The sequence below is a fragment of the Felis catus genome, chromosome B4 (assembly GCF_018350175.1).
Source record: "Felis catus isolate Fca126 chromosome B4, F.catus_Fca126_mat1.0, whole genome shotgun sequence".
NCBI classification, from domain to species: Eukaryota; Metazoa; Chordata; class Mammalia; order Carnivora; family Felidae; genus Felis; species Felis catus.
The window spans coordinates 90,652,938-90,668,083 of record NC_058374.1 but is presented as its reverse complement, the minus strand read 5'-3'; the positions used below and the strand labels follow the sequence as shown (position 1 = coordinate 90,668,083).

Here is a 15,146-nt window from a genome sequence, read left to right as displayed (position 1 = left end):
AAGTGATATAGCCACATTTTTCTACTTGTGTAAAACCTTCTACGGAGCACGATCCGAACAGCCAGTGTCCTACGTTGGAGGCACTTTAGTGCTGAGGGGGAAGCCTTCGAACAAACTTGGGCTTCGATCTGGCCACGTGCTAGCTGTGTAACGTGCCTCAACTGTTCTGAGCTTTAGCTCCACCATCTGGAAAACGGGCAGAAGACTACCCACCTCCTACTAGAGATAACGGACCGAGTGCCTGACTTCTGGAGATGACTTCATACACGACGTCATCAAGGTAAAAAGAAATCCCATGGTGAAGCTGAGGGCCTTGGGGATAGAGCTTCGGGAAACCACAGCTTAACTCTTACCAACTATCTCCTGTGCTAATACAGACACCCTGCCTCACTTTGCTTTCTAGTTATGGCTACAGCTTTCTACACCCTCATCCTGCCAGTACGGTGCTGAAGTAAGCACTCAGTCGCTACTAGCTGACTTGCCTGCTTATTCCTGCAAATCTGTCAGGCTCCTGCCCAGCCGGGATGAGAACATGGGAGTGTATTTGCTGAGACTAACGGTGGTGGACACTGCGGGGGAGGGGGGGGGGAGTGCAAAGCTTGAAATAAGAATGAGGCTCCCCGTAATCCGTAATCCCATAATCCCACAAGTTAGTGTGGTTCTGCAGCCAGCCTAACATTTGGAAAAGTCTCATGTGGGCCAGAGGATCTGATCTGGTTCCCAGATCTCAGGTCATTGTGGCCCTAACCTGTGATGGTTGCGTGATGGCACGGCGGGCTCTTGGTCCAGAACCTGCAGTCGTTGTCTGGCTGATCCTTCTCCAGGTTGGTCCGGGATGAGGCTAGCCTCCGGGAGCAAGTGCACGGGAAGAGTTCTTGCTAGAACGTTCTGCTGTGGCATGTGCACCACTTCAAAATGGTGCACTATCTATCGGTTATGTAGTGTACAATAAACTTTAGTTAGAAGTCAGTACAGGTGCTTGGAAATCTGTCCCCAAGTGTTTTGGGTTTTTTTTTTTTTTTAATGTTTATTTAGAGAGAGAGAGGACAGAGAGCGAGCATGAGCAGGGGAGGGGCAGAGAGCGAGGGAGACACACACTCTGAAGCAGGCTCCAGGCTCTGAGCTGTCAGCACAGAGCCCAACGCGGGGCTTGAGCTCAGGAACTGTGAGATCATGACCTGAGCCAAAGTCAGACCCTCAACTAACTGAGCCACCCAGGTGCCCCGGACACATGTTCTTGTTTTTTTTTTTTTTTTTTTTTTTTTTTTAATGTTTATTTTTGGGAGACAGAGACAGACCAGGAGCAGGGAAGAAGGGTCAGAGAGAGAGTGAGACACAGAATCCGAAGCAGGCTCCAGGCTCTGAGCTGTCAGCACAGAGCCTGACGCAGGGCTCGAACTCACGAACCATGAGATGACCTGAGCCATAGTTGGGACACTTAACCGACTGAGCCACCCAGGCACCCCTCCCCAAGGGCAAGTTTTAATTCAACCTTTCTTGTATGCTAACATCTCTTAGAATTCATTTCGTGATTAAGTTATGGGTAATGACAGCAGTTTTCTGACAAAAAAAAAAAAAGTCACGATTCGAATACATGGCCACCTTGTAAAAAAATCTCTTGATGGTTTTAAATAAAACCCGTGTTGGTGATGATAAAAGGTACAGGGACAAGGAAACGGAGGGGATGGGAAAGGTCATGTGTCAATTTGTGCACTGAGGTCTGTTCTCTAGCTCCTGGAATTGCTGGGCCGAGCCCCGCCACAGACACCCTGCAGTTCTAGAGAAGCGCTGGGCAGCCCGGCTTCAACCCGCAAATGCAAACTGGGGTTCAGGTGTTGGCTGCGGACGAGGACACACTGGGGCTCCAGAACAAGACGAACGAGTGGGCGGCGAAGGACGAGAGCGGCTGACCGCCATGACGCTTTGGGAAAACCATTTGACCTCTCTCTATAGAAAGACAACCAGTGACGATAATACGAGGCGTGTTTGAGTCATCAAGAAATGCTTTTGAAATGAATACTGATTGCCTTTTTCTCACGAAGGGTCCCAGGGCAGTGGCTGTCAAACTAGAACAAGGACCCTCATCACATGGAGGGCTTGCTAAGACACAAACTGCGGAGGCTCCGTTCCAGAACTGCTGTTGTGGTGAGTCTGGGGGGAAGGAAGGCCTGAATATCTGTCTGCGTAGCAAGCTCCCGGGTCATGCCAGCGCTGCAGTCTGGGAAGCACTTTTCGAGAAGCACGGTTCTCAGGTCCGCTCCACGAAACTGCCGGTGAATTTTAGGGTCCCGGGAATTGGCTGAAAACCAAGGTCTTCACCACCTCACCACCTCTGCAGAATCAACAGATCAACCAAACAAACCAAACAAATTTAAAGATTTCCACCACAAATACGACTATACCGAAACGCTTCTGTACAGATGACTTTGAAAGGTGATTTCATCTGTGAGCAGCGGGGAACTCCTAATGGGCTACCCCAGAGACCCATCCTTGACAACGGTGTCAGTTTCCCGGCAAAGTATTTAACAGAAGCCAAGGCATCAGCATGGCATCATTCCTACATTTTTATCCACGGAATTACCATGATGGAACTCCCCAAAGTCCGTATCTTAAGCACGCAGGCTGCTAAAGATGGCTGAGGTGAAGGTTGGGTAATTCTGCAAACATATCCCTTTCCTCCAATCTTTCCGACCCCTGCAGGCCTTTCCTGGGGCCTGGGGTATGGACAGTGGCACTCGACCCTGTGATGAGAGCCCCTGCGAGCAGAGGCCACATCAGATAAAAGGCCCTCTCTACAAACTAAGACGTATCAGCCGGTAGGAGGTCGACAGAGCGGTCTGGCAAACGCCAATGGATGGTCCATGTGTCCAGGCTACAGTAAGAGGAGACTTCAGGAGTCAGAGAAGAAAACATTTTTATAAAGAAATTTTATTGCATAATTTCTGTATACAATAAACATAGGAAAAGGGTTTTTTAATGAAAATTTCATAACGTTTTTCAAAAGTTTTGAACCGTTTGGAGAAAAATCATTACAAAGCTGTCTAAGACAAAAATACCTGACCTTCGGAACAAGCGAGAATCCCTTTCATAATAGTCCGCGTTTGAAGCAGGGCATCTCAATTCAATGAACATGGAGAGGCTTTTGAGTTGCTATGGCATTTGCAGTAGGTATTTAAATGCATCTAAGAAGTGAAAAGTTTAAACGTGTAGAAATGTTCTCTAATACAAGATAGGCTGCTGCTTTCTTCAGATCCATTCTGCACGACTGGACGGATGTACTTTTTACACACCAGCAGAAGCCCACGTCTCCTAATGGTAGAGCAAGAGCTGGAGTGCAGAGGGGGAAAGTCCCGTGCATTTCCTATGTTAAATGGCACAACTCTCACCGATCACATACACCTTGCCATATTGACTCAGTTCATTGCACTCCATATCCTGCAAAAATAAATCTAGTGCTCGACAGCTGACATTACTGCTCACCGACGTTTTAGTAATATATTTCTTTAACATAAGACAGAAATACACTGAAATTTTATACCACTTAAACTCAAAAGCAATCTGGAATTAAACCACATGCATATACCCCGCCTTTTTTTTTTTTTTTTTTTCTTTTCCAGTGGATGCTGCATTTTTCTTCAAGTTGATGCCGGAAAATGTGGTAGAAGAAAAACCGGCCTTCCTTGAAACAAAGACAAAGGGTTAGAAAAGAAGGAGTTGTTGAGGGGGCAATGTTAGGCCCCATAATAAAAATGAAAGGACAATGAGAATTCAGAATCTCTGGGGGGAAGGGAAGAGGCTCCTCATCTTCCTTGTCTACCCAGATATGGTGGCTCGTGTCCAGCAGACCCTGGGGCAGGCTACCACGCACAGCTGGAGTGATGGGAGAGGGGCTGGGTGACCCAAAGGGGTGGGTGTGCCCTGGGGCAGGGAAGTCTCAGGAGGCCCCCCGTCTTTAGCCGACCCCCCATGGGATCCTCCAGTCTCTGGGAAAGGATGGGGCTCCCTCTGTGAGCTCAGGGCAGGCTGCCAGGATGGTCCGGGAGCTGAGGCTTCAGTGGTCTTGAGTCTTACACCTCATTTCCAGAAAAATCCCAGGGCCCGAGGCGAATCAGCCAGGAGCCGGGAAAGGAAGAGCGTGACTTATCTGGAAGAGCGTAGGCTACGTGGAGCTGTGGCCCACGTGACGACACAGTCACCAGAGTATCAGGGCCTCCCCAGGACGTGGTGCAGACACATGGAAGAACACGGACGTGACCCCCCTGCCATTTTGATTTGTCACTTCCCATTTTAACTCCTCGTCGTTTCTCATTGTAAAACTGTCAAGCGTCCCTCTTTCTTATTTTTGTCTTGGTGCTTACAAGGAAAGATGTCAGTTTTCATCAGCCTTCAAAGATTTACAGAAGGAAATTTTTTTCGGGACTGCATTTCAGGATTCGCGGTCAAGGCCACAAACACAATATACACCAGTCAAAAGCTGTACCTTCACACCTGGCTACGGCAATGTCATCTGAAAGCACCACCGTTCATACCTGTGGAAACCTAATTGTGCACAGCGCCCCCCACTCCACCAGGCTAAATGCTACACAGCAACTGAGCGGCGCTTCTCGGAGTGAAACCAGCCATATTGCTACAAAGAAAACTTTCTGGCTCTTGGCCCAACTGTTTCCATACCAATCAGCTAAGTCAACCTTCTCTCCACTTCTTTCCATTTCAAATGCTTGGGCTTCAGCCTTTGAGGCAATTAGAACCAGATCAGTTTAATTTTACGACACTGATCTTAACTGTACAGCAATATAGTGACTTTGCCCTGAGAGTGTCGGTTATCTTATAAATATTGTTAAGTCCCAGTTTGCACATGAAGAGTAGGCATGGAGAGGCTAAACGGCTGGTCCCGTGTCACACGGCAGAGAAGTGTCAAGGGTGGGACTTGAGCTCCTGGTTCTTCCCGTTTTAACCCCTAGCCTCCTTCCAGAGGTCATGTGAACCTCTATGTGCAAGGTCCCCCCGCTTTGGGCTCTGTTACTTGCAGTATCTCATCAGCTTTTCTGCTCAGCTCTGGGTATTTTAACACCCAGGACTTCCTCCTTGGTCCTCCCTGCTCCCTTCCTTCCGCTGCCCTGATGAAGTGTATTGTCCCCAGTATTTTCTTTCACACAGTGGAATTCACCAAAATGCCTTTCCAGCTGCAGCTGGCATTAGGTGCGGAGGCACGGACTTCTAAAAGGCAATGGCAGGTGTTCCTCTTTGTGGACTTTGGACAAAATGGGGCTCAGCATTTTACAGTTGTCTTACATTCCAATGTTTTCAATGGAAAATAAAATAAAATAAAGGCCTAACCGTGAGGTAATGTTTACTCTCTGCCACAACACTCGGCGCACCCCCTCGGATCTGGCAACAATTTAACATAAGGAAAGACTTTAGACCTTCACACCCCTTTAGTGAGAATAAACGACCTTAGCTCAAACTTTCCACAGAGCTGAGAAGTCTCACAAGGCACCAGTCCGCCCTTATCTCAGGTGGGCCTGCACAAATGCCGCAGGGCCATGCGTCTAGAGGTCTGGGTGCCCGGCCCCCCGCTGCTGCGCCCTCTCTGCTGCACAGGGGATCTCGATCTTCACCGTTAGAAGGCCAAGCGCCTTCCACCTCGTAAGCAAGGGTGGGGGGAGGGAATCTCAAAAGAAGCTATGTGCTCAAAGAAAATAATGCCAAATGGTACTCAAGTGGCTTGTGAAGACGTTTCCCACAGCTATGTCCGTTCGCTGAAGTTATAAACAGTTCTGGATCTAGTCAATAGCAAAATACATTGATGGCCAGGGCCTCTGTTTAAGCAAAAGAAGAAAAATATCGATAGCACAAAACTGCCCTTCTATTTTTTGAAAAAATATATCTAAGACAATTCTGAGTATTTTTTTTTTTTAACAAGCTGTGCATTAAGTACACTTGTTTCCATCGCTCCCCACTCCCCTACAGCTCCGCGTTGTCTGCCTGGGCTGGGCTGCCCGCCCCACGGCCTCCCTCGGCGCCGCGGCCGCTATCTGCAGGCGTGAACGACAAGGAAGCCGAATTTATGCAGTATCTTTTGCCGGTTGGACGAGGTCCGTCATCAAAAATGTGCCCAAGGTGAGCACCACACTGAAAGAGAAGAGCAAAACATTAAGGGAGAGCGCGCACAAAGCGGGCTTTGAGAGGAGCTCACGTTCAGCAGTTTAAATGGATGACCAGCCTGTAGAGAAACGATGGAAACCATCATGGATGATTTCTAATCCGCCTGTCAATAGCTGCAAAGATGGTTTCTGGCAGGCTTTGCACCACATGCTGAGAATAAAAAACACCAGAACTGTGCATATCAGAAATCATTTCGGAGCCACTGTATTTTTTGATCTATGAAGTCTCTCAGCCAGCTGAAAAAGGACTGCAGTAATTTTATGAATTGAGTTGACCCTTGATCTCCCCTTGTAAGAAACATGGCAGAAGAAAATCCCCCCCCCCCCAACTGGCATTACTTTTGGCTTTGGATGGGTGGGTTTCAGATATGCAGAAGTCCACTGTAAAAGATACTGTTTAACTGGCCATGACGGAGGTGATGTTTGCTTTCATGGGCAGTAAAACTTAACATCAGACAAGCACTGGATGTTCTTGGAACCCAGCAAAGCAATGGCAAGGCTCAACAGATTTATGTCATGGTCACCAGGACTGCAAGTATGGCAAATAGAAATGTCGCTAGCCCACACAATCGTTTTATTCTGGCTTCCAGTAGGTGGAGTGCCGCTGGCTTCTTTACCCACATGAACCCTCTTACGTGGAGAAGGAGTAAGCTCAAATCCATGCTACAGACTATCCAAAAAACCTGGGAAGGAGAAGAGGCCCAGAATCCAGATGGAAGGAGAAGGAGGGACGACTGGCTATCACAGTGTTTAACAGAAATCCAGCCCAGAGGTAGCTTCTCCAGGAAGGCTGGCTCGGGGAATAGAGCCCTGCGCTAACCACCCCGATGCTGGGTACGGCTCCAGGTGACAACAGTGTTATGTCATACTTACCTATCCCACACCCTTTCTCAGCAGGGACAGGAGTGAGGGATATGGAGACGTCAGTGCATCATATTCAAACAGGCTATGAAAACACATCATCCATCATGGAACTAGGAAACTAAAACCCGGGGCAGATGAATTCCACTCATTCATTTAACAAATATTTATGGAGCACCTACTACCCGCCAGGTGCTGTCTCGGACACTGGAGATATGGGCAACAGTCCCTGGCCTCACGGAGCTTACTTTTTCTAGCGGGAGAGACAGGTAATAGGCCAAGAAATAAGCCAACTGTCAAGTGTGGTAGGTGGAAATAAATGCTAAGGAGAGGGGAAAAAAAGAGGCAGTGATATGAAGTGTTCACGGTTGGGGCCTGATGTTGCAGGCACGACGAGGTTGGGCTGCTTTCCTGGGGTAGTCTGGAATACTCTGGAATAAGAAGCCAAAGGAAGTGAAGCAGTGGGTGTCTCGAGGAGCATTTCAAGCAGATGGCAGAGTCAAGATTTAGGGAAGAACGGGAGAGAAAAGGCCTATAAGGTGATCTATTAATTCCTCTCACTGTGCTTGTTTGGTGTGCACAATACTTATCAATTATAGGGAGAGAAAGTAGGAACTGACACGGGAGTTGGGCTGATGGACCAAATGGAGATGACGAGAGAGAAGTGAAGGACGGTGCTCGTTACAATGGAAAGAACTAGAATCTCAGTTTCTCTACTCACAGTGCTACACTCAAATCTCAGGGGTTCTCTAGTTATTAATAAATAGCACAAATAGCAACTTTGACTATATGGCACTTCCATGTTAAAAGTGCATTCTTATTTTACTGCCAACATACTGTGTCAGCTTATTAAAGAACTAAAAATGAACCCTGAACTGATTTGATCTATTGCCTGGAAAATATGAAACAGGCCTAAAAAACAAATCTTGCACTATTTTACCACATTCTAGGCAGGTTTAGGTAATATCAAGGCTGACAGCTCAGATTGCTTTTCCTTTCTATAAACAATTGAGGCCAAACTTTCAGGCACCGGCAGCTAAGATGCACCAGTAAAAATCCATATGCTTACCCAATGGACGCAGGAAAACACCTATTTCTGCCTGCCAAGACAGTCAGTGTGCAGGCCAAGAGTAGGAACTGGTGCTCTCGGTGATCAGTATGTGTGCACAATTATTGATCTCACACGCAGCTCGGGCACTTTGATCACTTGGCATCTGAGAGGCGGACTTTTCACATAAAAGCCTCCAATAGGTTTTCTGGTCTTGTTTCTTAATGAGAGAATACAGCTCTCTGGCAAAATAAATGATATTACCTTTATTAATCCTCTCTTGGGCATATTTAGAAAATGGTTCTGTTTACCTTACTCTAAAAATAAAGCACCGTAAGGATAGACTTGAAGCTATGCAGGAGTGTTTCTATGGTCTTCACTTCCCAAATCGTCTTGAAAAACTCCAAATTAGAGTAATTGAATCTACTGAAATGAGTTGGCCATTGGTCTGCAGTTTCCTTTGCTAAATCTGGAACCGGTGTTTTGGTTACACAGAAAGAGAAACACAGATTCTAGATGTCTTTAATCCAACATGAAGAGGGAGGGGGGTGAGGAAGAGAACTTACAGTCAGAAAAGAAAAAGGCAACAAAAATGGTTTGCGGACAACTCTGTGGGTTGGAGAGGGGGTAGGGAAATCCTCAGAAAAGGGGGGAGTCCCCTAAACACCACAGTGATAGCTTCATCATGCTTGCCACAGGGTGTTCTGGAAGATTCACACCGGGCTCAGAAAACTGAGGGAGGAGCGGCATTTGCAAACATGGCCAGGTGGTCGTTTATACCTGCGCCACGACGTACCTGCCCGCCCCGATGCCTGCAAGGCTGCAGCGCCATTTGTCTGCAGGAAGCCTAACCACACAGCGCCATTTCTGCTTTCTCCCAGGTACACCCAGTCTCCCATAGAAGGGTATGAGCCGGTTTCTTTTAAAAGTGCCTGAGGCCCGAAGGTTCCTCCCTGAGGGGAGCGCACATGGAGCCCATTCTTTCCAGCTTCTACCCCTGGCCGAAGGCTGGGATGATGAATGGAAGTTGTCAGTGATGCATTGTTTCTTTAGCCGCCTTCGAGCTCTGCCTCCCCAGCCCCAGCCAACTGGCAATGTGTTGGGATCTCAGCACACCTGGTTGTAACTGAAACAAACTGGCTGCCCAATGAAGAAATCTGTGAGACCTGCTGTTAATGATTTATTTCAGGGTAAAATCTTTAGTGTGCATTTTGAAAGTTGTTTTAAAGTGGTTATGCATTTATTTTATAGGTAAAATACAAACTACAACTGAATATTCTAGCTCGCGTTCTGAAAAACACAGGAGATAACTGTTCAAAAGAAAACTTTCAAATTCCCAAAGGAGTCCTTTATCACCTAAGCCTCCCACTCAGAAAAGCTGGCAACTAAAGAACCTGGGGACAACTGAGGCAAAGGGGACCCCACCACACACACACACACACACACACACACACACACACACAGGGAACATCAAATTTAACATAATTCCTTAAAATCTGATCGCAACTCCCAATCGTGTGCATAAGAAACACAAATAGTGCATTCAACACAGTTACATATTTGCGCACTGATGTATTTCCAACTGTCCTAGAGGGTTTTCTCCTAGCTATTCCTAGGATGTTTTGGGCTTTATTATTGTCATTTTCTCTTAAGTGTTTGATCTACAAGATGAAGCAGTTTCAAAGCAGGGCTTTTACACTTGGGCACATGGGGCAGGATGAGAAGGAGAAAAGAGTTTAAGAAGAAAAGCAATTTACTTTGCCAGTAGTATCCTGTTTTCTCCCACCGTTATTGAAGACACTTGTGTGTAAGTAGGGCTCTTTTCCTCTGTGCTTGTGATATTAATCTTTTGCCAAGGAAATGATTGTGAAGTCACCAGTTTAGCATTATGATTTTACTGAAAGATCAAGAAAAAGAGAGATGGGCTGTGAGTCTGAAACCCTATTGTAACACATGGGTATCTTTAATCATCAGCAATATATGAGTTGTCATCTGCAAAAGATTAATAAGGCTTGGGGTTTTACCAAAAACTGTTTAACTTTCGAAAAATACTCTGTATTGGTGGATATTTACCTTTCTGTTGCTTTGGCTGCCTTAGAACAAATTAAGGATGATCGAAAACAAACTTAAGGGACTCTACCATAGATTCCAGCAGTAACAGCAGCAGTCATAAATGGACTCCAACGTAGGTAAACTCCAGGAATCTGAAGGCTTCCTTAAAGATGATTACAAAAATTTCGGTGATTTACTGGTCTCCCATTTGCTGCACATGTAGAATTTGGGTCTAAAGAAGGGAGAATTCCCCAAGTGTCACCAGGAGGGACTTACTCCTCTGCACTACAGCTTAAACCATGCAACTCTTACCTCTTTGCACTGAATTTAAACTCCTGACAAAGCACTGCTTAACAGGCTGGGGGTGGAGGATTAGGGAGAAACTGTCAAACAATTATTCATAGTAGTCAGTGAAACTGGGATAGACACAACATATTTTATCACTAGCTGAAAAATGTAAATTCAGTAACATTTTTAAGAATTCTTTAAAACTGAAAATTTTCTGAAAATTGCCACAGCAAGGAAGAAGAGACACATGCCGACTAAAATGTGCAGATTTAAGATAAAGACCCTCTTCGAAAGAGACAACTAGAATACAATTCAGTAGGTAGAATAGTAAAAGAAAACAAATATGGTTGCAACAAAAATCAGAATGTAACCAGGCAAGCAGGAATCCTAACAGAAGGCACTGAAGAATCTCTAGCACCCTTGCTTGTTTTCTGCTCTGTTAACTTAAAGATCAGGCAGTGTACTAGGTTTCTTACGGAGCAATTCTTTTAGAAGGACCTGACTGCAAGGTTTCTCTGAAAAGTGATGACAGTACTGAATCAATCTTAACTTTCCCAGTAAAATCTTACTAAGATATTATTACCAAAGAAGTCACGGGACACACGGAAAAACTATAGCGTGGTATAAAAAGTTATGGCTCCCAGCATGTTTACAATTCCTACCCATATATGTAAGGCCTGATTCACTGCATAGCAAGATCCATATCACAATTTTAAAAAACAAAAGAAAGAAGAAGAATCCTAAGTACTAAGGTTAGAATTAGGGGCCAATAAACCAAAAAAAAAAAAAAAAAGAAAAAGCCATATTGCCCAGCAAGCAGGTTAAGCATTCTGGTTTTGCCCATGGAATCTCAGTCCATTTGTATAACATGGCAGTACGACAGTCTTCTTACAAACCACATCAGTGAATTCAGTTCAGAGTAAGGACCAGCCACGTGAACTCAAAATGTAACAAGAATTTTAGAAAGAGGAGAAGCAAATCAGATAGGTTTCCTACACCACTCCCCCAACAATGATGGGAAGAGTGTGAGTAGGGGGAAAGGCTATGTAAGCCGAAAGAACAGAAAGTTTAAGAAAAGATAAACTGATAATGAAAACTAGTGGTAAGAATGAGAAACTAGGAAATAAAATACAAGTGGTTACTCTGGTATGGAAACGATTAAATCAGTTACTTTTTTCCAAGCCAAGATAAAAAGGATGAATGAGAAAATGGAAAAGAAAAATACTAAATAGAAAGGTAGAACAAAAAGAAAATAAACGTGTGAATGCAACACACATTAAAAGAAAGAAAGACACGCAGCACACTTGAATTCAGTGAGCTATTACTGCACTCGTGAGGCAGACATCTCCCTCTCTGCCCACATGGAGAAGAATCTGGCAAACATATCATTCTTTAGTGCTGGAAGCCGATTATTTTCTCCATGAAACTTACTTCCCAAAGCATGTGGTTTTACACATGCCTTCATAGAACAAATTTCCCTCCCTCTTCCCTTTAAATTTAAGACTTTAAGAAAGAATCAAACATTTTCCAAATATGAGAAGTAAAAGCAGTGGGTAAAGAAGCCGAAAGGAATAGCTAGCTCAGTGTCAGTTCCTCGCCCGCTAGGAAAGGACCCAAAGGTACAGCGACAGTCACCGACGCCCTTGACCGAAGGGCTGGGAGCTGGGCCTGGAGGGGCTTAATATTTTTTATTAATGTTGCCTGATTTGGGCGGTTTGTAGGTTTCATCTGTCTTTGGTCACTGTAGAACAGATTCATAATGTTTTTTTCCTGACCAGTACTAATATTATCTCTGTGGTTGGCACAGAGAAAGGAGGAAGTTTTTCTAACTGTGAATTTTAAGAATTAGTCACAGAGACATTAGAGAATAGGGCATAAGGAAAGTTATTATCTTATGCCTCCCTTCTTCTGTGCCTTTTTTTACTTGGTTTTCATAGGACTCAATGTTTGAAAGTGGGTTCTGAGGAAAAAGGAGAGTAGCAGTCCCATAACAGCCTTTAAGGTAGCTTAAAACAACAACAACAACAACAACAACAAGTGTGAGTCCTACAAGAGGTTTATTAAGTGCTACATATACCTAAGTTATACATTACTATATACCATCCTATCCAGTTCCTTTTTTGTCGAATATCTCGGAATCCTGGAGAAATAATCATCATTAGTTTTTGTGGCCGTTATAAACACATCAATTAAAATTCAATTGAATTCAAAACTGAGTTGAATTAAACTAACTGCTGGAGATCATGGAATTTTTTTTTTTTTAATGTGACTCTTTCTGTCTGGCCTATCTATCTGTATACCTACCTCCCTGCCTGCCTGTCTAAGCACCATAGAGCCCTGGAGCTAGATGCCCAAATCTGAGTCTCAGTTCTGCCACTTAAATCTACGTAGAGTTACACCAGCATAACTGCCCTCTTTGTGCCTCAGTTTTCTCAACTTCAAAGGTAAGAAAGAATAAGAGTATCTACTTCACAAGGTTATTGTGAGCATTAACCAGGGCAGCTTTTAAAAACGCCGACAGGCAGGCCTCACACAAGCCAGCTAAACTAGAATCTCTGGGGGTGAGACCCAGGATCAGAAAGTTCCACTATCGCCCTCAGAGACTTGTATCTTAGAAATAAGAGTGAAGTGAGCTGAAAATATGACTTAGATAAAATATGAAGTCTGTTTTTCAAGGGAGAGAGTGGTCTTCGTAGTTAGAAGACAGCAAACTTGCCAGCTTTATTTTTTTAAAAAAAGAAAGTACAAATTCATCAGATGGTTAGCTTCTAACCAGTCCCCCTCCCTGCTTGGTAGTAAATATGCCACCTACTCCCTAAAACCCTTGTGCTTGATGAAGGGGGTTAAAGGGCAGGTAGAAGAATGTCGAGGGAGGCCCACGTGGCAATCGCTTTGCTATTTCAGCTGCCTGATGGTGCCCCCTTTACCTCTGACATGCACAACTGACATCCCCCAAGAAAATACTAGGTAGTACCAATGAATTTCAATGCCACAATACTCAGACTTTACATTTCACTTATTTAAAGCAGACTAGAACAGTACTTTCTACTCTAGAGTGGAATGGTCAGTTGCTCCTATTCTGTGTACAGACGGTCCTGGCTATGTCTCTGGGTTTAAATGCAAAATACTCTATGAGTTCAAGTCCCTTGATTGTGAGAGATTAACTATTTTTGCCTCCTCAACACATGCTCACTTTCTCCCTTAGAGCCAGTCCTAATCTGAGTAGAGAAGAGTGATAGGAACTAATTAGAACACCCTTGGGAAACGAAGAGAGGTCTATCTACTAAGAGAAGTAGAGAAGGCATGACCTTATCACGTATCCTCACTCTGGCTTCTTACAGCCTACCACGGAACTTCCTCTTCCCACTGCCATTCCCCAACCTCCCACCTCTCACCCACACAGGGAAAGCTGTTTCTGGGGTCTTTACTGACCACGTTTGGATCATTACCATTAGAGGCATTACAACTGAACGGGTGCACAGAACTGCAGAGAGAGGGCTATTACCTAACATCAGATTATATAAAGCCACATAGTGAAATCTTCATATGCCCTAAGAATAGCCCATTTCCCAGTGTACTGAGTCAACTGAAGACGATTTTCCCTACCAATGTTTTGGGGTTTTTTTCAATAGTGTTGAAGCCAATGACTGGCATTTAACTGGACTTGCTAAACACCTGAAGACCGAGATGTCATCAAGACGTTGTAGAGACTTCCTTGCGCTCCTCTGTCGGTGTTGTGATCGGTCACTTGGCCTCAGTTGCTATATTTAGCACAACCAGGGGTCCTCAAAGTGTTTTCAGTGCAGAGTGGACAGCATACTGGCTTTTCAGGTGGGGTTAACTGACCTGAGAGCAGCTTGTTTCCACCCTGTGCATCCCGTAGGAAAAGTCATCCGTGAACGTGATTGCGTCAGAACTGATCACATCGTGGAAGGAAGGCCAACCTGGGGCAGAGCAGCACGAGAGCAAAACAGAGAGGAGAGATACACAGCCTTGGGTTAGAATACACAGTTTTAAAGAATTACTGTGCAAAAAAAGACAATCTTTAGTATATGAATCATGCTGAACTTTTTCAACCTGAAAAAAAAAAAGTCAAAAGCTGAAGGATAACGTATTTCATAAGAGTGCAACTATTTTTTAAGAATAACCTTTTCCTCACATTCAGATTACAGTTGCATTGGGATTTTATGTTTCAGGAAGCATTCTTAGCCCATCCAGTAGTTTTTCAGAGCATTCCTGAATTTATAAAGCTGTCTCTTGCCACTTTGTCTTGTCTCTCTTCTTCAGAGTCACTGGGCACTCATGATGGGTCTTACGGTGTGACATTTTCCAAAACACAATCCAACTGTTCTGGCTGTTAACTTTTGGACTATTCCATGCCTTTTTAGGAAGCATGCTTTTTTAGCACTTAGTTTGTATGGTTAAAATATTTACAAAATGGTATTCCACAGTTTCCATCTTTATCTAATTTCTTGGGACAGAGGTATCTGGAAATCACAGCTTCTACCTATTTTATGGGCAAGAGGCTTGCTCACTTCCTAGAAAAAAGTCAGAGAGCAGTGTTCTTCAGGCATCTCTAGGGTGCATCTGCTCTCAAATAGCATCTCGTTCCAATTTTCATTTATTCTCATGACTTTTAAAATACGCACACTGCTTTAAGAAACTCAGTGATAAGGGCCTTAAGATTGTACGAATGTTTATGAGTGTACAGTCAGGATTTTTATGTTCAGTAC

At 44.6% G+C, this 15,146-nt stretch overlaps 1 protein-coding gene across 4 annotated transcripts in view; it reads right to left on the bottom strand.

Moving 5' to 3' along the window:
• Positions 1-2,910: 2,910 nt before the first annotated feature.
• Positions 2,911-15,146, bottom strand: part of MSRB3 (methionine sulfoxide reductase B3) — a 173,323-nt gene continuing 161,087 nt past the window's right edge. For all 4 annotated transcript variants that reach the window (XM_023257198.2, XM_023257199.2, XM_023257200.2 and 1 more), the window contains 2 exons: positions 14,260-14,357; positions 2,911-6,132 (listed from right to left, as the gene is read on the bottom strand). In XM_023257198.2, coding sequence (XP_023112966.2) covers positions 5,965-6,132; positions 14,260-14,357 — 266 coding nt within the window. In that variant the 3' untranslated portion in view covers positions 2,911-5,964. The remainder of the gene's footprint in view (positions 6,133-14,259; positions 14,358-15,146) is intronic.